This window comes from Rhinatrema bivittatum, chromosome 8 (genome assembly GCF_901001135.1).
Source record: "Rhinatrema bivittatum chromosome 8, aRhiBiv1.1, whole genome shotgun sequence".
NCBI classification, from domain to species: Eukaryota; Metazoa; Chordata; class Amphibia; order Gymnophiona; family Rhinatrematidae; genus Rhinatrema; species Rhinatrema bivittatum.
Genome location: NC_042622.1, coordinates 204,112,169 through 204,138,361, shown reverse-complemented (window position 1 = coordinate 204,138,361; position 26,193 = coordinate 204,112,169). Strand labels below are relative to the sequence as shown.

General features: G+C 44.5%; 1 protein-coding gene across 1 annotated transcript in view; it reads right to left on the bottom strand.

Annotated features, from left to right (window-relative positions):
* Positions 1-2,834: 2,834 nt before the first annotated feature.
* SSC4D (scavenger receptor cysteine rich family member with 4 domains) overlaps positions 2,835-26,193 on the bottom strand; it is a 30,419-nt gene continuing 7,060 nt past the window's right edge. Inside the window, exons 3-9 of the mRNA XM_029613536.1 lie at positions 22,341-22,412; positions 20,624-20,938; positions 17,719-17,889; positions 12,306-12,380; positions 8,753-9,064; positions 5,280-5,357; positions 2,835-3,228 (exon numbers count right to left, since the gene is read on the bottom strand). Coding sequence (XP_029469396.1) covers positions 2,912-3,228; positions 5,280-5,357; positions 8,753-9,064; positions 12,306-12,380; positions 17,719-17,889; positions 20,624-20,938; positions 22,341-22,412 — 1,340 coding nt within the window. The 3' untranslated portion in view covers positions 2,835-2,911. The remainder of the gene's footprint in view (positions 3,229-5,279; positions 5,358-8,752; positions 9,065-12,305; positions 12,381-17,718; positions 17,890-20,623; positions 20,939-22,340; positions 22,413-26,193) is intronic.

Sequence of the window (26,193 nt, the reverse complement as noted above, 5' to 3'; positions counted from 1 at the left end):
TGAATGCTGCCCACCTGGCATCTCCAGACCCAGAATGACCCCAGTGAGTGGAAAATCTGATTCTGGAATGGAAGCGAGGGATCTTCCTCATAGCACGGCGCTGTCCCCGAGTTGCCAGCTGGCCGGGCCATGGTTATTTGATACTTTATCAATAAATCTGGAAGAAGGAATAAGAGGCAGTTTTTCTTTTGCAGTTGACATACAAACTGAGTTATATTGTAAATAAACAGCAGGACTTCACTGGGACGCAGACGCAGAGAAACCTAGAATATGATGGCACATAAAAACCGTAATTCTCATCTAAGTCTGCCCAGGTTTAGGCACAAGTAAGCCTTACGGGGAGATTGTGTCCGAACCATCTGTGATCTCGTATCACAGGCAAAACTATGGGAGGGCAGGATATTGTGCTTTGGTGTGATGCGAGAGTGTGCTGTGGTACTTGCAAGTGGCGAGTTTTCATGATCATCAGGCAGGCAAACACAACGCCAAGGTGCCTCTACAAGAAATCCACGCCCACACCTGCGGGCTCGTAGTGGGCGGGCACCTTTTGTACTCGTGCTCCAGGCGCAACGCCCTAATTCTCGGTGGATCTCTGGTTTGCCACTTGCTACTTTGCAACTAGGAATCCTTTTTCTTGTCACGTACTGCCTTGAATTCGGTTGCTGTTTTAGCCTTCATAAATCTCTCCCTGGGCCCTGGCATGTATCCACCACCCTCTCCGTGAAGAAATATTTTCTAATATTGCTTCTGTTCTGAAAGGTCTCGTCTGAAAAAAGGTTTTCCTCTTGTACATTATTTATACCTTTGAGGTATCTGAGTGTCTCTCTCATATCCCCCGCTAGGATATATATGTTTAGTCCGATACCCTGGACACATGAAAAGAGATGAGGAAGATAAGATTTATTATGGACAGGTGCAGGGGAAAGCATGTGGGATCCAAGAATAGGCAGGTGCAGTTCCAAGAAAAGGACCCGAGTGTATTAACTGATAATAAATAGGGAATGAGCTGGGCATATGTTGGTATTAAGCGGGTGGGGGGAGAAAAAGCAACAGTTAAAGATATAAGACCCTTGTTAGGCTACCTTTGGAGGACGGAGTTCAGTTTCCGACAACTGTCCCCAAAAATGTTATCCAAAATGTTTAAAAAAATGGACAATAAAGAGTCATTAATCTAATCAAGGGAGACGGGTGGAGGGAAGAGGTTTATACAGAGTGAAGGATTAAGGATGACTATTAAAGGTTTTAAATGCACTGTACAAAAATATTAATGAACTCTACAGACTTTTTTTTTTTAGGTGCATTTCATAACCAAGCCAACGCTCCTATTAGCATCACCATGACTCCACCTTTCTGTACGTATGGATCAGGCACAGCGCACGTGGATATGCCTAATTTGTGCTATGTGACCTGCCTGCAGAGCCAGTGCAAGAGCATTGGTCACCCTAGGCGAACTTTCGGTCATGTGCTACCCTCCCGCAACTCATTTCGAGCCACAATGCTCCCTCCTATCGGCGGCAGTGGCTCCCTTCTGTGACGGTATTAGCTCTGGCACAGCACACCTCTGGGCCTTGTGCTGCCAGCACTTTGCTGCCCCCAAAACTTTGCCACTCTAGGCAACCGCCTAGTTTGTCGAATGGAAGCACCAGCCCTGTCTGCATGCAGTTGCCCAACTTGTTTTTACCTTGGCATAAGAAAGAAAACCAGCACAAATCCCCTCAGACTAAGGAAAGGAGGGAAAGGGTTCTTTACTCAAGCACAAGTAAAATTATGAAACATTTTGCCAACAGAAATGGCCAGGACTATAGCCTTAAGGGGGAGATGTAAGTTTTTAGCAAAATGAAAGTGAAAAGGTGCAAAAAAAAAACCTGCAGCTCAGTCTGCAATGAAACAGTGCAGCATTTGCCCAAGGATTTAACTTCCAGTTTAGCCCGGTTTGCAAAAAGTCCAACAGCTCTTTTTGCATCGGTTTTTGCTTTCACAACAGACTCCCTTCCAGAATTTGTGAACGTAAACCCTCGACAAAAGGCACACAATTTCCAGACTGCATGCATTTTGCAATTTTTCCTGCAAAAGTAAAGTCTAGCTTCAGATATCTTCCAACCAGAACTGGGTGGGTCAGGCCTGGAACTCAAGCAACACCTTTCCTTATTCACTCCCTTTCTGTGATCAAGCGCATCTCCTCCCTGCCTGAAGGCCTCATTGAATGGAAGACTTGAACTCAGCAACTGGACAAGCTTTTAGAGGAGGACAGAGAGCACTGTGAAGGGCGTGGAGGGGAAGAGTGTTGATTCAGGGATTGCCATGCTCAGAGAACAGAAAGAGATTTTTTCACGGCTGTGCTGGATTACCATATAGAGAGTGTGGACAATAGGAAGGTTGGGCAGGCTGTCCCATTGCTCAGTGGCAGTGCACATGCCAAAAAGCTGGATTTAGTTCCTGAGCCTGGCTGCACCTTGGGTCAGCCAGGGCTGGAGATGCTGAGAAGTGGTGAGAGGAATAAACATGGGGGGAAAAGCCCAACAAGTTAAAAATAAAGGCTCCTGGCACTGCAGCCCCAGCAGAAGCTGGTTCCGATTGAGTTGGAAGTCCAAAGAAGCAGGGGGAACCTGGCAGGATGGTGGTAGGCTTGATGGTCTTCTATCAGCCTAGCTAGCTTTCAGTCTCAGCTCATAGAGTGGATTCATCCTGACCATGACCAAGCTTTTCCTGAAGTGACAATGATCAGACATGAGGAAGAAAAACTTAACCTGAGTGGTAAATCCTACACCCCGCCCCGTGAGAGCTGAAAACAATGTTATTAGAGTGGCTTGTTAAAGGGCACATTAGGGGAAAACCACAGAAATTAAACTTTATTTACAGCATTTATAGATTTACATATGTTCACGTCTGCGGGCCGTGGGCGTAGATCTGATCATGAGAATCTGCACAGGACCCCAGCATCCTCCGAGTGGTCACAGTTATGGGCGCCCCAGCGGATGTGAGAGCACTGCAGCAGGGAGCTCTCATTCCCGCGGCATTTCAAGTTGTCAAGGAAGATGCAGCCGGTGCCCGGGCCGTAGCGCGCCTCGCTCAAGGCCTCCAAGGCAGCACCACAGCCCACCTGCCTGCAGACGACCCTGGCATCCCTGAGGTCCCAGGCATCATCGCACACCGTCCCCCACTGCAGCAGGAAAAAGAGCTCCACCCGGCCTTCACACCTGTGGTTGCCATTCACCAGGCGAAGCGATCCTGTGGGGTACAGAGAGAGAAGGTCACACGCAGCAGACGCTCAGTTCCCGGACCAGGCGTGCCAGCTCACTCCATTCTGACAGGACAGGCCGAGCCCTGGTTTTTATGCCATTGGCATGCATAGGTCTCTATTTCTGACTTCCTTAAGAAAAGTCTATGCCTGTCATGTAGTAAAATCAGAATGGATCGCCCTGTCTTGAAAAAAAAAACTAGAGCCAATTAATGACCCTGCTCCAGAAAATGCGTGTTTTTAATTAATTAAATAATTAGAAAGCTCCAGGGAATGGCCATTCAATCAACTTGCTGATCTGACTGACATCCCACTCCCACCTCTGGACCACTGTATAGTATTGCCTCCTAGTGGGGAGCGGCAATCAGATTTGGGGGTGAGGGGAAAATATTTCCCAAGCTATGTAAAAGGAAAGAATGTCATAAAGCACCTAGAAGGTGAACAATGAAGTTCCAGAATGTGAAATACAAATAAATGAATGTTCTGTTTGAGATATCAATTATAGTGTAAATGTGCAATCTTACATACGTTTAGCCAGAGAGTAAAGCTTACTTATGTACTGGAGTGCATAAGCATCAGGTAACAGAGTAACACAGCAAATGACGGCAGGTAAAGACCAAATGGTCCATCCAGCATGCCCAGGAGCGATTCATCCAGTTTAAGTAGGTGCTTCATCCATTTTAGCTGGGTGCACACACAAAATCCACTCTTGCAACCCAACACCATCCGCTCAACCCTCTTTCCACTACCGTCCTCCATATCCTTCCTGAACATGACCACAATTCGCCAAAGCGATGGCCTCCATCTCCTCTGCCAGTAGGGCCACCCAGGCTCTGCCATCTACAATCCTGCTTTCCACAAAACCAATACCCAAGTCAGCACCTCCCATTACCATTACCAGTTTTTTCAATAACCCTTACAGCCACCAAGGCTAGTGATGCTGCAGTAAAAAATTATACTAGAGGTGGTATTGTAAGATTGAGAAGGAGGCAAGGAGCAACATGTGGAAAGAGATAAGGAAAAGGGAGAAATCCTAAACAAATCCTTCTGTTTGGTTTTCACTGAAGAAGGAGTTAGACAAGGACTGCTGATAGTTGCTAAGGACACATATGGGAGTGGAGTAGATACGACACTCTGTACTGAAGAGAGTATTTGTGTGAAGCTAGCAAAACTGAAAGTGGACAAAGCCATGGGGCTGGATGGGACACACCCTAAGATAATAAGGTAGCTCAGAGAGACTCTGGCAGGTCCGTTGTAGGACTTGTTCAATAGTTTTTTGGAGACTGATGTGGCTCCATGGGACTGCAGAAAGGCAGATGTGGGGGGTGGGAAGGTAGGGTAAGTAAGAGGGAGATTCTATCATGAAAAGGGAAAAATGGTATCTCTAGTGTAATGGCATTCCAGTTTCTTCTGCTGCCTGACCTCAGATATACTAAGGCCATCTCTGGGGCAGCAGTCCTATTCACTCAATTTTGTTCAGATCTGAGTGAGTCATTTAGTGATCGTTTAACACATTTTTCTCAGGCCAATGTTTCTCATAATTAATAGAAAGTTTTAAAATAAATAATTGTTGAATATCCTCTTTCAGTATGGCTGCCAATTACCTCCTTAGATTTTTTTTTTCTAATCTGCAGCCAGGCTAAGTTGTTGGTGCATTATGGGATAGGAGCTGAGAAATGCTCAGCATTCAAGACATCAACAGGATCAATCAAGAAAAGAATATTACTCCAGACTTATAAAAAGATACAACTCAGAGCACAAAAGCAGAAAATGGCTTCCTTAAAGGCACAGCCATTGGTCCCACCAGTGGCTTTGGAGTAGAATCTTACTTTCCTCTTCAGTAGTAGCTCTCAGCTTCGAGTTTGGTTTCCAGGGCACCGGTAACCAAAATATGCTAACTAACCCAGTTCTTAAACCAAACCTATCCCACACATGGTGTATTCTACTCTGGATATACTGAGAACCACACCTGTCTGGGATCCAAAAGGACCACAGCTGAGTGCCACTGCTGTTCAGACAACCTCCTCTGTGAAGTACATACCATCCTTTGGCAGAGTGGTGGACGCAGTCGTGGTCCCAAAAGTGTCCCCTCTGGAATTGCTTCCCCAGTCTTCCAGTCCTGGCCCAGGAAAGAACAAGAATAAAATGCACAGACAATGAGACCATTGTTAAGCTGTTTGTAACCTCCCCTCACATTACACTGCTCTTAAGTGTTCTTTTTTTCTGTTGATTGAGGCATCAGAAAATGTCTCCATAATATACCTGAGACTTACAACAAAGGATTTTTGCTATTATGTGTTGCAGTTATTGATGGCCTCCACTTTGATAATGTGATTGCAAAGGCAGTTCTTCTTTAAACATTTATAAATTGTTTTTAAAGAGACACCATCACAGCTGCTTCAATGGGACATAATTTGTTTTATTTTTAAAGGCCCCTCTGTGTGATAATGCATTTTTTAAATATAATTTTATGAATGATGTGATTTTTCCCCCTCCCAGTGGCTTGCTTCCTCTTTTTCTCTCTACCTTGGATATACATTTGAAGGAATTGCTGTCAGTTGGATACAAATTTAAGGTGTTAGAGGAGCTCGCCAGAATCATCCAATCCTATTGTGTGCATTTGCATATCTTTGTGCCTGCTTGATGGAAAAAGTTGAAAATTAAAAAGAAAAATACTTGTTGGGCTGGACCAGGGCAGCGCTGAGAATACCCTGTGGGGAAACCTGGGTTCAATTCTTGGGTCAGGCTTCTACTTCCTGAGTGGCTGGGGCTATGGATGCTGTGGAGGCAGCATGCACAGCCCCTGTGGGAGGGAGCCATCATTCACAGGGATACCTAGAGGCCAGACTTAGGGTCCACCCTGTGATCTCTGGCCCTTGCTGAGAACCATCTCTGTGATGGCTGAGGTGATTTGAAAGGGGAATATAAAAATAAGAGAAAACCCCCAGTGTGCTGAAATCTTTGTCGCCAATCTGGACCTTGCTGACCCAGGGCATTCAGGCTGTAACACAGAATACCTCTCAGTATCAAGTAACACATGGTTCAAACAGTCTGGCTTCATTGGGTTTCCAGTCTTTTGACCTGGCTGCTTCCCTCAGTGAGTTTTAGCAAGTTAAATAGGAGTGTGTGTAAAGGTAGCACCAGTCATCATCACGTTAAGTCAATGAAGGTGCTAGGGCTTTCATAAGATACAGCTCATTTCTCAATAAAGCCTAAATAGAACATTTTTGTGTGTGCTGTTATCATTTACCTTTACCACAATTACTGATTTGGCATTGACAAACACCTAAATGGTTTCCCTTGCCCTGGGCAAAGTTGTCAAATACTATAAAGATTTTCCTTTTCTGGTTGCTTTGCTTCCCTCTAAATAGGGTGCTATTTCTTTTGATTGGGGTCTGTAAGACATCTGTAGGGTTTTACAGTGGCAGCTTAGCTACTCTAAACTTTTCCTTGTATTCCTAGGGAGGTGACTTGCATAAATGCTTTAGAACTTATTTGCATGAAGCAGAATGGTAACCGAAGTTTGGGCAAACATTTTCAGCTCAAACTTAGGGCAAGAAGCTGACCTCACACCGTGAGCACGCTCATTTTGTCTCTTTCTTCTGATTCCAGATGTTGGTGACATCAGGAGAGTGACTGCATACTGGAATAAAGCTGTTAATGTATTATTCTATTCTGAGTGATTTAAAAAAAAATGCATAAAAGAGGTTTATGCAACTTATCCAAGATGGGAAGGTTTCTGAACTGCATTTTGTTCTTACCTAGAATTTGATTATGTTTATTTTCCAATGTCAGCAAATAATTTCCCAGTATAGATATTTCAAAACCCAGAATCTGGGTGAATTGTGCCCTAGATCACAGGGAGGGCAATTTTCGTAGCTACGTCCCTGGGTGAAATAGCCTGTCTGAAAATATCGTCCTCCTTAGAGCAGCTGAAGGAAAATGGGTGCCTCCACAGGGGGGACATATTTATAGCTGGGTTTAAAAATAAGGTGTTCCTAGGGGGAGGAGTTTAATCTGAAGGAGAAAAAGATTGTGTGTGCTTGAGATTTTCAAAAGTATGTGCCCCCCGGCCATCCACACCAACTGTAGGCACAAAGTATGTGGATGCCTTTAGCGTGCATAATTTTCAAAGTCTCCGGGCAGCTTCTCTTTGAGAATCGGCTATAAAGCGCATGCATTGAAAGTAACCACACACTTTGCCATGACACGGGCTACTCCAAATTGCCCCCCCCCTAAAAGAGATTCCTTGGCATGTCAAACATCTGCCCCAGGTGGACTCCAGAATGACTGAGACATGAGAACCGAGCCGGGTTCTTCTGTTACGGGATCCTCAAGAAGCAACGACTGCCAAGAAGAGGTGCCAGCTACTGACGCTACAAACTTATTGATAGGCAATAGAAAATTGTGAATGAATGAAATTCATTAGCCACCCCCATTCATAAATAAACAGAAAGTGCGCTTACTTTTGTATCAATAATAAGTGTAGTCTAAACCCTAACTTGGGGGTCTTCTGAATTGCTTTTGATGTAATGAGAACGTCTGTAAGTGCAGTAATATGATCTCTCAAGTCGGAGCTGCTCCAGTCGCCATTTCTACGACAACTAAGAGGGCGTGGAATTTTAAGACATGAAGCAACCTTACCGGCTGATGGTTCTCCATGTTCTTTCCAATAAGATTGAAAGGATAAGTCTGTATTATAGGGTCGTGGAGGGGGAAGAGGGGTGTTTGTTGTTTCTTCTTTTTGCTTGTGAGGTTTTCCGTTTTGTATCATTTTTCTTTTTTTTCTTTTTTTTTTGGTGTGTGCTATTTTACAACATCGTGCACTAAAACGTTTCGGCACATGCTATTGACAGCACATACTAAAATCAAAACCCATGTCACCAAACTTGAAAAAAAATCACCCCACACTTCCCTGGACCCCAAGGGATCCAAATAGGACAGAAGCAGTCCCCAGTCACTCCTGCCTCCTCCCCCCTCCCCCCCCCCCCCCCCCCACCACCAGTGCCATACTCCAAAATGGCACCAGATGACCATTGTGGAATGCAACACTAATGGATCAGGAGCAACTGGAATCGCTCCTGCCCCCTTTGGCCCCCATGGCTATGGGGTAAGATGTGGTGGGGGATGGGAACAAGCCCCATATAGGCTTTTTTTTTTTTTTAAAGGTTGGTGGTGATGAAGTGACCAGGGGAGGGGTTCAGCTATTGCAAATGAAACAAAAGAAAAATGAACAGAATTTTGTTAGGTTTTCTTTCGTTTACAAAATGAAACAAAATAGAGAATGTCATTGACATTTCCTATTTTATTTTAAACGAAAGCACATCTGTAATGCGTTCTAAGAGTGGTGTCAAATATGCCATCAGGGTGAGAAAACTGTAAAACAAAGCTCTGATACTCAAAGGAAGGAACTGAGGTCACTTTTATAGTTATGAGAGTACCATTAGTGGGGAAACTAAGCCATCCCATCAGCTCATGGCTCTATCTTAATGCTAATTCCTATCAAACATTCACCGTGGCATATGACACCTGCATCCTCATGGTGTCCACAGTTATGTTGGCCCCAGCCCAGGTTGAAGCAGTCTGCCAGGTCCGTCTCAGTCCCATCACAGTCCACGTTGTCCAGAAGGATGGGCCCGTTGCCATACCCAAAGTAACTCAGGGTGGTGGCCACAATGGCTGCCCCGCAGCCCACCTGTCTGCAAACCACCTGGGCATTGGTGTGATCCCAATCATCATCACACACCGTCCCCCAGAGGCTTTGGTAAAGGACCTCCACTCGACCTTGGCAGCTGCTGTTCCCATTCACCAGCCTGATGCTGCCACCTAATATGCAAAGGAGAAGCAGAATCGCAGTTATTTACAGAGAAAGAAAACCCATTCATGTAGGAGCAGGATTACTAGACGACTGCAGGAAAGTTTGCCACCTCAGCCAGGTCAATCCGGTTGTTCTAGTCCTGGTTATGTCCCATTTCATGCATGGAGATGTGGTCCTACTAAGTCTACCACCTCATCTAGGTCAATCCAGCCCTAGTTTTGCCCCAGGGCATGCATGGAGATGTAGTCACAATTCTCTTAGGGAAAGCAAACTTCTAATTCCATGTATGCCACAGTGCAAACCCGAATTGGAGCAACCTCATCGGCTTGTCCTAGGTGAGGTGGCAGACCTAGCTTTTAGTCACACAATCCCAGTTTTGCTTGCATTGCATCTATGATGTTAGGGTTTGGCTTCCTTCAAGAGAAGGATACAATGACAGGTGTCTCATAACCAGGAATACGTTTACAGGTCAAGACAATCCCAACAGACTATTTGTCTTGTTGAATGTAGTCTGTTGGGATTGTCTTGACCTGTAAACGTATCCCTGGTTATGAGACACCTGTTATTGCATCCTAGTGTTCAGCATTATTTAGTTGTTCATGATCTGTTCTAATAGGATTTCTTTGTGATGGTTGTCTTTGGGATCTTTCTTGTTTGCTGTAATCTTTTTGAGGTAGTATGTATGTTCTGCTATTCTTTCAATAAGAATTGAAATGTTAAAAAAAAAAAAAAGAAGCAGGATTCCAGAGGTGCAACAGGAAAAGAGATGGGGAAAGCCAGAGGAAGCTCAGCCAGTGCCTGATTTCTTGGAACCATCTGGTAATACTCAGTGCAAGGGCTCCCAAAATGCAGGTCCTGCAAGATTTGTAGATGGGTCAAGGGAGGAAGGAGCATTTTGGTCACAGGGAGGGCATTTTTCAAAAGGCCATTTACCCTAGGTAAAAGGACCTTTTAAAAATTGCCTACCCTGTATGTAGGCAAAAGTACTTGTGGTGTTCCATCATGCACACACTTTTACCTGTATTTTCATGGAGGTTTTCCCAGGGTGGGGATAGGCCAGGGGGCAGCAATAACGTGCATAGCTTTGCATTTTCAAAACTTGCACGTGTTATATTTCTGGGAAAGTGTATCTGCAGAAAAAGCCAGCGCAAATCTCAGTGGGTATTATTTCCTTGGGCAATTTTCAAAGGGATAGTACCCAGTGAAAAGTCAGCTGGGGAAAAGAGTACCTGCAGATTCTGCAGCCAGCCGTGTTGCTCTGAAAACTGCCCCCATTAATCAGGAAAGTTAAAGCTATGAAGCCAGACAGGAAGGGGGCATTTCTGCAGATTATTTTAAACGTTCCCACATTTACAGCGCTGGATCTACGAAAATTCCACATTGTAATGTGGGATTTGATGGACTTTTATTTTACAGTAGCCCCTGTGATTTTCCTTCACTCCTCAGTGGGGCCCAAGTGAAATCATGTGGTAAGTGAATAGGTGTTCCCGAGCCTCACATAAGGACAATTCTCCAAATCCATTTATTCCAAAATATAAGTATATAAAGAAAAAATATCTTAGGGCAAAAAGAAAGGAGACCTTGGCATAAGATAAAAGAGGAAGCAATGAAGCCAGGAAGTAGGTAAGCCAATATATTGTAGATATCTGGTTTTGGTATAGAGTGTTTTTATTTTTAATTGTAATCATATATTGTATAAAAGATCTAAATCTTTAGCCAGTCTCATTTCCCCTTAGTGTTCAGCTTGCAGATTTGCTGAGCAATGCCCCTCTGAAGCAGTGAAGATGACAAGGAATGTCCCACACTCCAAACTACTAGGATCAGAAATTGGTGCCTTCCATTTTTTTTCCTATAGCTCAATTTTCTCTCTAGCATGTACAATACTTTCCACATTACTTCATATTTAGGGTGAACTGAGATTTGGGTCAACTTGACAAAGGGTCATAGAAAGACAGGGCTGAGGCCATCTAAAATCATAGAAAGACAGGGCTGGGAAGGGAACTCAAGAAACTGTCTAGAATCATAGATAGATTTGGAAGGGATCTCAAGAGGTGTTCTAGAATTATAGAAAGATAGGGCTAGAGGGGACCTCAAGAGGCCATCTAGAACTATGGAAAGACAGGGCTGAAAGGGAACTCAAGAAGCCATTTAGAATCATAAAAAGGGATGGAAGGGATGAATCATAGAAAAACAAGGCTGGAAGCGGCCTCATGAGGTCATCTAGTCTATCCTACAGCCTCCACATTGGATCCACTCTACCTAAACCAGTCCAGGCAGATATTTCTCTCATTTGCTCTTCAAATACACCAAAAAGAGAGATCCTACCACCTTCCTAATGTTTAATTAGCCTCACAGAGTGTTCTTCCTAATGCCTCTCATTCAATTTAAATCATCCATTACTCCTTGTCTTATCCCTAAAGGAGACGGAATAACTGAACACAATCCTATTTCTAACTACGGTCCCAGTTTCCTGCAGTAGTTCAAGGGTAATAGGGTATTATAGATTTTGCAACAAGTTTGAAAATTCTGCAGCAATCGTGTGGCATATTTGCACACCTTTACATATTAAATAATGTTAATTTGTATTTTACTTTATAAAAATAAAGTCATTTTCTGACATTTCTTGTGTGATTACTTTTCTTTGGGGGGGGAGGGATTTCAGAGATTTCTGCTAGGAGGAGAGGAGGAGGTAAGGAATGGGTTGTAGAGGATGGAGATGGAAATGGAATCACTGAAGAGGATGAAGAATGGCTCTTAGGGAAGAGGAGAAGAGAGACAGAGAGGGACCTTGGTGACGGGAAGGAAAAAGGGGAGGATCAAGGCACAAACTGAGAGGAGGAAGGAAGAACATGTTCTATTCAAAGCACGACACTAGCCTCCATCAGCAGAAAAGAACAATCCAAGAAACAGCACTGTTATTGTCCTCTTCCTAATCCCCAGTCAGGATGGGAGGGCAAGTGCAGAAGGGGTGGAGGGGAGAAGGGTGAAAATGGAGGGAGAGAGGGAAGAAGAATAAGTGAGGGGATGGAACGATGAGGAGAGGAGAAATGTGCCATCACCGCTTATTCAATGACCTGGCCTTTGGTGTTCCACAGGATTCTGCAGGGACTGGTCAACTTCGTAGCAAGGGCCAGATTTTGCAGCCCTAACCTGGACATTAGAATCATGGAAGACTGGAGCCCTGTTTATAACCCTTGTGTTTAGGCTCTTCATGTGTGTAATCTGCAGTGATATAAAAAAGGCACTTACTTTTCCTTCCTTGGGGAAGGAGGGTTGTCGTAATCCTTTTGTTCTCCTGCAAAAGCGGGTCTCTGGCATCTGTAACTACAAAGAGAAATCCCAGCTCTGGCAATAGATTAGAACTGGACATGTTTTATGTTGATTGAGTTCTCCTGTCTTTCCAGTTCCCCCTGAGATGGCCAATGTTCAGCATACAGCGGTGCTTTCTATCATAGATCATTGTAAGAAGGAAATGGAAAATATTCCATTGTGATTGGTCAATCCTCAGATCAGAAGTGTGCATTTCTTGGCAGCTTCATTTGCACATCTGTTGACATACCAATCGATCACAAGATAGCCTTGCTCTCTCTCTCTCTCCATCCATGCTCTGTGATTGCAACAAATGTTCTAGTCTAGTGGTTCTGAAATCTGTCTTGGGAGACCCCCAACCAATCAGTTTTCAGAAAATCCACAATGAATATCCATGAGATGGATTTGCTTACAATGGATCCAGTGTATATAAATCTATCTGTATTATGATTGGTGAAAGTGGATTGGAAGAAATCTAGATGGCATGTGTAGGGATATAATAGCCCCCACCAGAAAGTGAAATACTGAGTTCTGATGTATAGTCTAGCATTGCTCGAGACAAAGAAATATGTACTGTGCATGTTTGTGTACTGCATACTATATATATTCTCACCCCCAGCCCCAAATTCCTCAGAATAGATGGAAGTCAGCTACATGCAGATCAGTTTTTCTGAAAACTGAGCAGTATGCCCCTCACACCTGGTTTACTGCTTATCTTTTGAGGGCAAGATAAGGGAAAAAATATCATCAACTGCTCTCTAGCCCAAGGAACCTTCCCAGATGATCTCAAAATGGCCTCAATCTCACCGCTCCTAAAGAAACCTAACCTAGACCCGAAGGACCCTAACAATTTCTGCCCCATAGCTAACCTCCCATTCATCGCCAAGATCATGGAAAAACTAGTGAACTCCCAACTCTCAGATTTCATCGAAGACAACAATCTTCTCTTCACACCACAACACGGCTTCCGAAAAAATCGAGGCACAGAATCCCTCCTCACCTCGCTGACAGACCATATATTACTGGGCCTCGACAAAGGAAACTCCTTTCCTATTGATCTTGTTAGACCTATCCGCAGCGTTCGACACTGTCAACCACGCCATCCTCCTAACCAGTTGTCGTCCATAGGAATCTGCGGCACCGTCCTATCTTGGTTCAAAACCTTTCTCAATAACAGAGCTTACAAAGTTAAACTCCAAAACAAGGAATCCTCAAGATTTGACTCGGCCATAGGAGTCCCACAAGGTTCTTCATTATCTCCGACTCTATTCAATATTTACCTGCTTCCTCTCTGCCAACTTCTCACTGACCTCAATCTAAAGTACTTCCTATACGCAGATGATATTCAAATCATCATCCCCATCAAAGACTCATACTCTAAAACTCTTGACTACTGGGAATCATGCCACCAAAAATCAACATCTACTCAACAGCCTTCACCGCATCTTAAATTCCTCCAAGACAGAAATCCTACTCATCTCTCCTGAGAACAATACACCTAACATTGCTCTTCCTACCAACCTACATACCACACAAGTTAGAGACTTAGGAGTGTTATTGGATAACCGGCTAAACTTCAAGGCACACATCAACAAAACAACCAAAGACTGCTTCTTTAAACTCCAGGTTTTGAAAAGGATAAGACCTCTCTTCCATGCTCAAGACTTCAGAACGATCATCCAGGCAGTCATTTTTTCAAAATTAGACTATTGCAATTCCCTATTGCTAGGTCTGCCTTCTTCCTATTCCAAACCATTACAGATGGTGCAAAATTCAGCAGCCCGACTACTAACAGGCACAAGAAAAAGAGACCACATATCACCCATCCTGAAAGAGCTACATTGGCTACCCGTATACTTCCGTATCATGTACAAAGCCATATGTATCATTTTCAAAACTATACATCAATGCACTTCCCTCGATCTTCAATTCCCTCTCCAAGTATACAACTCGACAAGACCTACCAGAGATGTTTATAGAGGCACACTCCAAGTTCCCCCTGCGAAAACGACTAGACACATTACCCTAAGAGATCGCGCCACCTCCACAGCTGGCCCCCTTCTGTGGAATTCCTTGCCCACAGATCTCAGACTAGAACCCTGCCTCCTAACTTTTAGGAAAAGACTTAAGACTTGGTTATTCAAGCAAGCTTTCCCAGACACAATTTAATGACACAATTTAATGACACAATCCAAGGACACAATCCAAGGACTCCTCTAAAACATTCAGCCATTAATCATGCCATTTGCACATAACTTGTAATTTGACTTGTATATCGTTTAACCAGTTTATTCTTTCCTATTTCTTCCTCTTCACCAAGTTTTGCTACCCTTGTTAATTGTAACTGTACCTTCGGTCACCTCAGTTCTAGTTTTGATGTATTTAATGCACTCCCGTTTCATGTAAACCAGCAAGATATGTTCTCATGATTGCCGGTATATAAAAAACCTTAAATAAATAAATAAAATAAATAAATAAATAAATGATTCTTGTATTATAGTATCTTATCTCTCTCTCTTTGCTGTTTTGTATATAAGCGTGTTGTTAGAAATAGTTTTGTTTTTACTCTATTATTTTCTTATATGCACATATGCCTTGATTTCTGATGTATTGCCTGTATCACATATATTTTTGCCAGAACAATTTGTATTACAATACTGCTTTATAAAATAAATGTTTCTACTTATTTCTCGTGTCTATGTTATCTCCTTCCTACATGATTTACAATCGGTTACTTGCCCATTGCATTACAGTATCTCATGCCTATTCATTGTGAATATATTGAAAACCCAACTGGCGAAGGGGTTCTTGAGGACTGGCTTGAGAAACACTACTGTAGTGGACCATACAGCTCCATGACCAAATGGATAGGCTGACCTAGTCCTGGTTTTGTCCCACTGAACACATGGTGTTGTGGGTCCTGACCCTCTTGTTATATGAAGGGTGTAAAAAGTATTGTTGAAGTTATGTTGTACATCACCTAGGAAGATTATATCAGTTAGACGATTAATAAATGATTTTAAATACATAAATAAATAAATAAACTTGATTCCAGATTTTAAAGATAGGCTGATCCAATCCTGGCTTTAGCCAACAGCATTCATGGATTTTTGTAGCTCTGATTTCCCTATTGCATTTATTAAAAAAGCATAATTACAAGTCTGTGAATGCTGTAGGATAAAACCAGGACTGGTTCAACCTCTTCTGAAAATGTGGAGCCAGTTGCCAACCCCAGCTATATGGTTGCCCTACTTATCCTGCTGAAAGTTACAAGAATGCGTTGAGTTGCTTCGCTCACTTGCTGGGAGGTGGGATGGGGAGCATAATTTTCAAAGCCAATTCTGTAGGTAAATAACACATTTCCATATGTAACTTAACTGTCTGAAAATGTGCTTTTAGCCATATTTAGGGAAGGTATTCTCGGGATCAGAAAATAATGCACAGAGATTGTATTTTCAAGTCTGCACGTGTTGCTTTCCTGGCAAAGTCTACCCATGCAAAATAAAACAGGTACAAAAGTCCGCAGGTGCTTCGTACCCGCATTCTCTCTCTTCCAAACTTGGAGCAAAGTCTACAGGCAGAAAGAAAATTCAGACTTATCCCAAAGTGGAGTTTGCACATTGTTCCCTGCACGTGCAGGATGCACAGTTACAACTCATCCCATAGTCCTTGGCCGAGCTCAGATGGTCACAGAGTCCGGTGGGGGGGGGGTCCTTAAATCTGGTCCTTGAAAACAACCTAGATTTTACCAAAATATGCAAACCCACTGGGTTCTGAGATCAAATACATCTGAATGTGTGTGGCAGCTATCCTAAAAACCAGGCCTGCTTGGCAGCCTGGAGGACCAGAGCTGAGGATCGCTGGTGTATAGGTGTGGCTGAAATTCAGCCTCCGCGGAGGTCAGGAAACAAGGAGATGAAATAATTTACACAGAGAAAACCAGCTCCTCGTCACAGGTTGACTTTACAGTCCACCGAACCTTCCTACTACATGTGCTTCTTTTCACTTCCCTCCCTCCCAATGCAGAGCTGTCAAGTGACCCAGCTGCAGGAGGAAGACATTAGACCTCGCGCCCCCCTCACCCTCCACAGTCCTGCTTCTTCATTTTGACCTCAACAGGACATGCACCAACTTGCACCGAAAGGAGGATGTCAGGAAAGACAGGGGGAAACAAAAAAATCTTCCTCTAGAAGCTGGTCACTTGGCAGCTCTATCCATAAGTAAAATGCACAGCTTTTCAGGTTCAACGTGGTTGAAAAATCCAGTGGCACGCCTTCCAAACTCATGTGTGGGAAAGTTACATGGGTGACAATCACTTGGCACTTCAGATAAGCATCTAAAATTAGGTGAATTTTCAAAGAAATTCCCCTTCCCAAGTGCCTAAACATAGGTGCCTTAAAAGTGGGTGTGGCCAAGGGCGTGGGCAGGTCAGGGAAAAGAAGTTAGGGGCCCAGAACTGATCTTCAGCACCAGCTCCTTAACTAGGCACTCACATCCTCCCCCCCCCCCTTTGCAGCACTTTTTAAAAATAAAGCTGAGGGGGCCGCCAGACCCCGGCATCCCATCTCCCTGCCTGCACTTTTCAAAAGTTGTACCGGCAGGTGGAGAGCAGGACATCAAAGGGCAATTTTATAACTGCGCACGGCAGGGTTTAATCTGCGCGTACCAAATTTTCTATGCAAATTTACGTGTATATGTTTGCTTGGAAAATATTCACGTCAGTGCCCAAGTGCCTGTGCCGATTAACTACCGTACAGTTACACCCCCTCGCCAAAGGGCATAACTTATGCGACTTAATTTTACATGCACACTTTCTAAAAACCACAAAGTATGCATGTAAGCTCCAGCTATTTTATAATAGTGGTCTACATTCATGAAAACAGGTTATATGCGCGTAAATGGAATATGAAAATGACCTCTCTCCCCTAAAAAAAAAAAAAAAGTGGCCCCACACATTTCTTCTGAGGCTGGAGGGAGAGGACTTACCCAGGTGGTTTCTGGTTCTATGTTCGACCTTCAACCTAGGCAGCTAGGTTTTGGCTGCTTAGGTTTAGGCTGATCTTCGGCCGAAAGTCTAGCTGGCTAAATTCCCTAAAATCAGCTTGGCAAAATGTGGCCTCCTAAATTAGGCACTCATCCTTTTTGTTAATAATCAGTGCTAGGTGCCTAACATTTTTCCCTCTCCCTCACTTCACCCCTATAGCCAACCACATTTGAGACCGATAAATTAGGTCACTCAGTCAACTTTCCAAGGGGCTGAATTCTTAAAATTAGACCCCTAAACCCTGTGAAAACCGACTCCTTGGAGTCTTCACTGGAACGCAGCAGAAGGAAGGCGAGAGCCTGCTCTTACCTGTGCCAAGCTCTGTCGGTAGTTCTGCAGTGGCTCGGGCCACCAACCTGGAGTTTGGGGCAAACTGTTGAACTCCCCAGACCTGCAGCAACACAGCAGTTGAAGAATCGAGTGATCGGCTAGCTCCATGGCATGAGGGGACAGGCCCAGCTGGTCTGGGTTTTACCTCAGTGCATCAGTGGATCCTGTAGTTTCGGTTTCAGAAAGCAGGGCTAGAAGGTCTACGCATGTCTCATAACAAAAGGGTGCACACCAACAAACCATTGAGAACACAGGAAATAAAATCTGCCAGGCCAAGGGTTAGCAAGCTTGTTGACCAAGTGCCAATAAAGCAGTGACATTGTAATGTTTGCTGTTCTCTGCTCACACCCCCACACCCCCCAAACAAATACAGATTTGGGCTACACTCCTCCTCCTCCGCCTCCTTCACCTGCCTGGCACATCGTGGTTTCTGAAGTACCAGCACCAAGAGCATTTTCAAAACTCCTGGGGCAGCTGGGACAATTACATGCAGCACAACATAAGAATGTAAGAAATGCCATACTGAGTCAGCCAGTGGCCAGTCTGGCTCACAAGTTCCCCGCAGGATCCCAAAGAACAGAGCCATTCCTTCTTGTTCATAACCAGGGATAAGCAGAGGCTGATAACGCTTTATGAACTTTTCCTCCAGGAGTTTTTCTAAACCCTTTTAAAGCATGATATGCTAACTGCTTTTGCCACATTTTCTGGCATCAAATTCCATTTTAACTGTGCGCTGAGTAAAAAAAAATATTTTCTCCAATTTGTTTTAAATGTGCTATCGATTAACTTCATGGAGTGAAGTCCTAGTACTATCTCAGTGTTTCCCAACCCTCTCCTGGAGGCACAACATATCCATAATGAATATGCATAAGATAGATTTGCATACATTGGAGATCCAGGGTATGCAAATCTATCTCATGCATATTTATTGTGGCAATCTAGAAAAACCTGACTTTCTAAGTGTGCCTTCAGGAGAGGGTTGGAAAACACTGTACTATCTAACAGGCCGTTGCAGAAATGTGTGTCCAGCCGAATGCACTTTTTGCCTGCAGTTCAACACAGATTTTCTGTGCACTAAACTTACTGCTCATGCAGCAAGGAGTTTTACGCACAGAAAATGTGTGTTTCTAAATGAGAGTACTGCTTAACCGTCTTGCATGGAAACTGTCTTGCATGGAAACCAATGAGGGCATCAAGCAGAACTTCCTGATGCAGAGAGACTGCAGCTGGTGGTCAGTGCACATTTTTTGTGTCAAAAACTTAACGCTGGGTCGGAGCTGGAGTTAAGTTTCCAGCGCTCCTGTGCTGGCACTTAAAACCCCTAAAAAAGGCGAAAAAATGTTTTAAAAAAAGTTTTAAAATGTCTGCAGATAAGTACTGACTTATCCCGGTACGTAACGGCAGCTGCCACTTACCCAGATACGTACTGACTTATCCGGCTATCTGGCAGAGGGTAACAGCTGTCAGATAGCCAGATAAATCAGTATTTATCCGGCTAAGTGGCTGCGGCTGCTGGCACTTTGGGCCTGTCAGGGATGCCTCCCCCACTTCCCAAATTAAAATGTGCATTGGACCTGTGCCAAACGCACATTTTACTCTTAACATGCTTTTTCAAACTCCCAATGCATTTGCATTTCATTAGCTTACTGCATAGAGAGTGAAACAAAAAATGAATCTGGGCATTAAAAAAATGTGCACTGAAAATCAGCACACGGTTTCCTAACGCCCAGATCACGGCATCGGCCTGTAAAAGTGTAAATCACTGTGTTCCATGTTTACCTTTCCCCACCTCGCTCAGGATTTTATAGCCATATCTCCTCTCAGTCCTCTCTTCTCCAACGTCTTTAGCTTTTCCCCTTTATCATTTTGGTCGCCCTTCTCTGCACCTTTTCTTGTCCCACTATAAACCTTTTGGAGATGCAGTGACCAGAACTGCACACAATAATCAGGGTATGGCTGCACCATGGATCAATTCACAAGTATTATGATATCCTGTTTTATTTTTCCATTCTATTTGCTTTTATGACCTCTGCTGTGCACAATGACTCCCCAGATCCTTTTCCTAGGTGATGATGCCTAATATGGGACCCAGCATCGGGCACCTATAGTTTGGCTGATTTTTCCCTATATGCATCACTTTGTGCTTGTCCACATTACATTTCATTTGCCTTCTAGACACCCAATCCCCCAAGCTCACAATTGGTTTGTGAATAATTTTGTGTCATCTGCAAACTTGATCACCTTACTCTTTGCTCCCTTCTCCAGATCATTTATGAATATATTAAAAATCAACGGTCCTAGTACAGATCCCTGGCGCCAGTCCCTATTTCAACCAGCTCAGCAATCCTGAGATCGTGGCGTGCCACAGTAGGGGGGTGGGGGAGAGGTGGGGGCTTGTCATCCCCCAGAATAGGGTAAAAACAAAGACAGCAAGAGGAGAGGCCCAGAGAAGAAGCAAGCAAACCTAGAAAAAGGCAAACTGATATTTTTAGAATGCAAGCTTGGCTTTAAAAAGATTTATTGTAAAAGTAAGGCATCAAGGACTCTTTAAAAGTGTTTGGTATCTGGTGTTGGATACTTTCCATTAGTTTCTCCCTATTTCTCAGACCAACCTTGTTATAAAGGTAATTAATTTCTCTATTTTTGATGAGAATATGTAAAATAATGGAAATTATTATTAACCTTCATGATGTGTATTGTTGACACTTTATATGTTGTTAAGTTTAAAAAATGTGCACCCAGTAAGAAAGGTACCTCCGTCTTAGAAAGTAGCCACCAGATCCAAAAGCATTAAGGTGTCTCGGTGCCTGGAGGTGGGATTAGTGGACTGACTCAAAAGCTTGCGGGTTGCACGGAATTAACAAGGCTCCAATGTCATACAAACCTGAGCAGATGATGCCTGCGTCCTCATGATGCCCACAGTTGTGGATGCCCCAGCCCAGGCTGTAGCAGGTGGAGAGGTGGTGCTCTGTGCCCTCACAGTTCACATTGTCCAGCAGGATAAGACCTGTGCCATACCCAAAGTAGGCATTGCTCTTGTAATCCAGGGCCCGACCGCAGCCCACTTGCCTGCAGGCCACGCTGGCGTCGCTTATGCCCCAGTCATCATCACACACTGTGCCCCAGTTCCCCTTGTAATATATCTCCACCCTGCCCTGGCAGGAGTTTGCCCCATTCACCAAACGGATGCTGCCATCCCCTGAAAAAAATAAAAACAAACAAAGCATGGGATTCAGGTGTATTACTCCTTTCTTTTTTAGTCACCTTGGTGACACATCGTTCCCATGCAGAGAGAAGACCTCTGCAGAATCAAATGCCAGCTTTCAACCAGAGATATCCGGGGGGGGGGGGGGGTGTGTGTGTGTACAGAAGCAAGGATAAGAGTGCAACCTCTCTCCCTCTGCACCCATCCTTGCATTGTAAACCCTCAACAAAGCTGGCCCAGGAATCCCACCAGAAATGGCTCTGGAGCGACTCAGAAGTAATTCTCATTGGAACATGGAAGTAATTCCATTTGTAGGAATATTTTTGTGCTGTGTAAAGTTCGGTTTTACCCGCTAAGGCGGTTGCTCTTATAGGAGTAAGCATCTCAGTTTTTTGGGGTTTAACTCTGTAGCATTCTGCTGTTAAGCGTAACACAGTGTTACGTGGGAAACTTGGTTCTGCCTCCTGACTCCTGCAGTGATGGAGGTAAGGTGGTAATGGTGAGGGAGCGCCTCTCTCTCTAAACCTAACACCTACAGTATTACATTGTTGGGCCAACAGATGAAACTGAAGCTTTGGGAGCCACAGGCTACATCAGGGGTTCCCAAACCTGTTTTATTGACCCTACAGACAATCAGGTTTTCAGGATATTGAGACTGAAAACGCATGTGATATATTTACACATACTGGGTCTCCAATGTACGCAAATACAACTCATGCCCATTCAGTGTGGATATCCTGAAACTCTGACTGGCTGTGGGATCACCAGTACGGGTGTGGGAAACATTGGCTTAGGTACCAACAGGATGAGGACAGAGGAAAAGGGAAAACAGAAGGAAGAACCAGGAGAGACAACAGGAGGCTGGGGAAGGAGCAGTCGGGAATACAAAAGCCTTTACTACAGGACTTCCTAACCCTGCGCTGGGGACCCTACAGCCGGTCAGGTTTTCAGGTAGTCTCAGGAGTAATCTTAGGAAATATTTCTTTACAGGGAGGGTGGTGGATGCATTGAACGGGCCTCCCAGTGGAAGTGATGGAGACAAAAACAGTATCTGGATTCAAGAACGCATGGGATAAATACAGGGGATCTCTAAGGAACTGATGAGAATTATAATGCTAAATTAATTGGACGGATGGGCAGACTGGATGGGGCCATACGGTCGTCTTCTTCTGACGTCATGTTTCTATATTCCTAAGTGATAGATTTTCCTACCATGGAAACCCAGTGCATGCAAATTAATCTTCTGCCTTCATGGAGGATATCCCGATGAGCAGAATCACCAGGACAGGATCTGGAAGCTCAACATGTGATTGAAGCATGGACAGCCCAAAACTCTGGACAAGCGACGCAGGGAGCAATCTGATAGAACAGGGACGTTGTTATATGGCATGCTTACTCTGTCCGTCCTGCGGCGAGGTGGTGACAGCTTTGGTTGCATGACGTACCCCAACGGGTGTGGGTAAGAGTTCTGAAAAGAGAAAGGCATAATGGTATGGGAACCGGAAGGGTGAAACAACCTCCGCTTTTAATATCAACAAAAGCTGCAGATGCGCCTACAAAGTACGAGCACCGGATTAAGGCATTATGAATCTATAGAGAGGTTTTTTTTTTCCAAAGCGCCGACCAGTTAATATCCCATGCAAGAGAAATAGACAGAGCTCTTTCTGGGAGTCTAGTTTCATCTTTCCCACAGAAGGTGCTAATTTAGATATCCTGTGTTGAAATGTTGCAGGAGCAGTAGGGACTATAAACCTGCTAAGCAGGAGATGTGGATGGGCAGACTGGATGGGCTGTCTGGTCCTTTTCTGCTATCATGTTCTATGTTAATAGCCATCTTCTTGTAAAAGGGCACACCGAATCTGTGATGTGTGCTGAGGAGACCGGGCCTTGCTTTTAGAGCGACATTTAACATCTCTCTGGGGTATTGCATTTGTATAGCCTCAGCGGGGAAGGTGCCTCCTACTGAACCACCCAGTGCCACATCCTGTAGCACATTATACCGTACTCCCTAGAGGTCTCTCACTCAGCTCATTGTAGTCTGAGATCTTATAGCGTGAGATCCCCAGGGTGATCCTCTGCTAGTGTGAGTGGTTCTCCCGCAAGGGTAAAATAATATCTCCATTCCCTTCAGTACCTCTATGGACAAGTTATCATATCAGGGGCTCCCGTGTCAGCACAAAACAGGGAAATCAATCTGGATCTGTGTACGATGTGTAAGCAGGAGATTGAAATAGTCCTTGACAAACCCCTGCATCAGGATGCAAGAGTGCAGGCCTGGGTACTTGCTGGCGGGTCACCAGCTGAAGACCTCGGCAGCATTCAAGGTCTCAGGCTGTAGCTGGCCCTGGAGGAAATCCATTTTGTGAGTCTGCTGGACTAACCCAGTTTATCCAAGGTCCCAGATTTCACACCGTTACACCACTGGGTCTGAAGCAGATGACGTCGGAAAATGAGTCTGAGAAACAGCCTAACTTTACTTGGTCTAGCTAACTGCCAAACTATAAGGCAACTCTTCCCAAACCTGCCCTAGTGAGCCCACAGCCAGTTGGGTTTCCACAATGAATATGCATAAGATAAATTAGCATATACCGGGTCTCCAGTGTATGCAAATGTGTCTCATGCATATTCATTATGGCTGTGGGGTCTTGCTTTCCCTTCCTGTTCAGCTCCTGAAGGGTTAGGAGGTAGCAGCCATGGCTGGTTCACTGTGAGCAGCTGCTGAGACGCACTTGGGGCTGTGCTGTGGACAGCACATGGCAGGCTGGAGCTGCGGGCTGGGTAAAGTGTGTGCGTCTCTGCTGATGTGGGCTGCACGGCATTAGTAGGAGAAAGCATATGTTGCAGAGGTGCTGAGTTGCTAAGTAACAAGATGCCACTTGTACAATATATTATTACTGCAGTGTCTGCAGATGCATTTTAAACCAGAGATATGAGCACTGCTCGCAGATCATGGCACGTGGCATTCGTTATTTTTTTCTACTGCTCAGCGAATGCTAACATCACCTTTTTGTTGCCTCCTTTCCACTCCTCCCTTAACCCCTCTGTCCCCTAGATCCTGAGGCTTGTCACCTCCAGAAGGTATTAGCTCCTTCTCAGTTCCTTATGCAGGGGTAAACACGGGCTCTCACACACACACACACACACACACACACACACACACTCCGAGTATCACACACACACAAACACACACACACACACACACACAGTAACACAGTACATGATGGCAGATAAAGACCCAAATGGTCCATGCTCCATCCAATCTGCCCAGCAAGTTGTGTAGGGTAATAACTGCTGCGCCATACAGGTTACCCCCATGCAGAAACGTTACACTTAACATTAACACAGGTTACCATGTTTTTTCATTTCTAGCCTCGCCCCTATAGAACCTCTGTATTTATCCCATATAAAAACATACAGCCCGAAAATCAAACATAAACATATACACATATGCACACAGTTTGAGCAGTACACACACGTGAACATGCATAGTTTGAGTATCTCACACACACATACACTCACACACATGCATGCACATACACAGCACACACAGACACATAGCCTGACCATCACACATATAAACACGTGCATACCCACAGCCCAAGTACTGCACACACAGCACAAAGCCTGAGTATCATATACACATAACACAGCCCGAGTATTGCATGCACATGAATATACACATCCTGAACAGCACAGTAAGATAAGCACACACCTATATACAACCTGAGTATTACAAACATATACACAAACAATCTAAGCAGCATATACATATACAAAATTATGCCTTCTTATACACATAAAGGTGAACTTTAAATGTCTGGCGCGTGCCAAAACCAGGAGATACGTGCACAAATCGGGGCAAAGTACGCCAAGCAAATTTTGAAAGCCACCTGTGTACAAGCTTACTTGCCACTACTTGCACAAATGAAAAGTTCCAAAGAGGGGGCGGGGCATGGGTGTGGTCTGGGAGGGGCATGGGCATTCCTGGATTTCAACTTGAAATTTGTGCGTAAATACTTATGTGTCAGGCGCGTGCCAGGGTCCCCTGCTGTGTACTTTACTTCTGTTATGGATGGCATGTAAGTAGTAAAACCAAAGGGCAGATCAGCGGGGTTTTAAAGGTTGGGGCTAACAGGGGAAAGGGGAGGCTATGAAACTAAGTGGGGCTTGAAAGACCCATCCCTTACCTGGATGAATTGGGAACAAACTGGGAAAACTGGTAATGGCATCGTTGCGCGTGTCTATTAAAATCCCCCCCGCTTACATGGTAGAAGCAGCATTTTCATGCCTAGGTGCGGGTCCACATTCAGGCTACTTTATAACATGCGGGCACAGACGCACGTATGTTATAAAATGGATGTGTCTCTGGGCCCAGGCGCACGTGTCAGTTTAAACGTTACCGTCATAGATTTCAAGTGACCCAGTTGAAGGAGGGAGATTTTTGGCCAGTCTGGGGAGCTGGCGCATACCAGGCCAAGCCTTAGAAAAAGTGGCAAAGAAGGTGCTATTTGGAGCCGTTTCTGGCTGTTCTTAGAAAGAGCGGACCTTGACAACTGCAGTGCGTTACAGCAGTCGTCGGCTGAAAAGCAGCTTTGTGAGACCTCCCCACCCTATCCCACAAGTACCTCAAAATACCATCCATTTCCCCACACCCTTCATACCTCTTTCTCACAAATACGCTCTTGGGATCCCCCCTATTTGCAACTGTAGGGGACCCCACGTCCCTATCAAAGGTGATGGGGTATGTGCAAAGTTCATTTTTGTGTAAGGAACCTTTGATTTCCTTACCAGAAGGTTTAAACCAAAAGGTCTGGGGAGCTGAGGTTTGGAATTTGAGCTCCCCCATGTGGAAGAATCAGATGGTATGGTCGTAGTCTTTATAAACCCCTACCACCCTCTTAGCACGTGGATTCCTGAGTTACCCTGTTGTGGGCTAGCCCGGTCTGTGCATTACTCACTTCTGATTATTTTTCCTGGGGAAAAGGACTCTGGGGTTCTTGGAGACAGGGTGCCTTCTCCCTGTTTTGGTCCAGCGTTTCTGGAGACCTTTTTGTTGCTGGAGAAGGACGTTTTTCCACTCTTCCCTTCTCTCTTTTAGTTTTCCCATTTGAGCAAGATTTTTTTCATCCGTGTATATTGACAGTTCCCTAGGGCCCAGGGGTTCAGATTTTTGGTTATTCCAAGGAGTAGATATCTTTCACCTAGAAAGGACCTGAGGAGGAATGGACTCACATCCATTACCAGTGAGA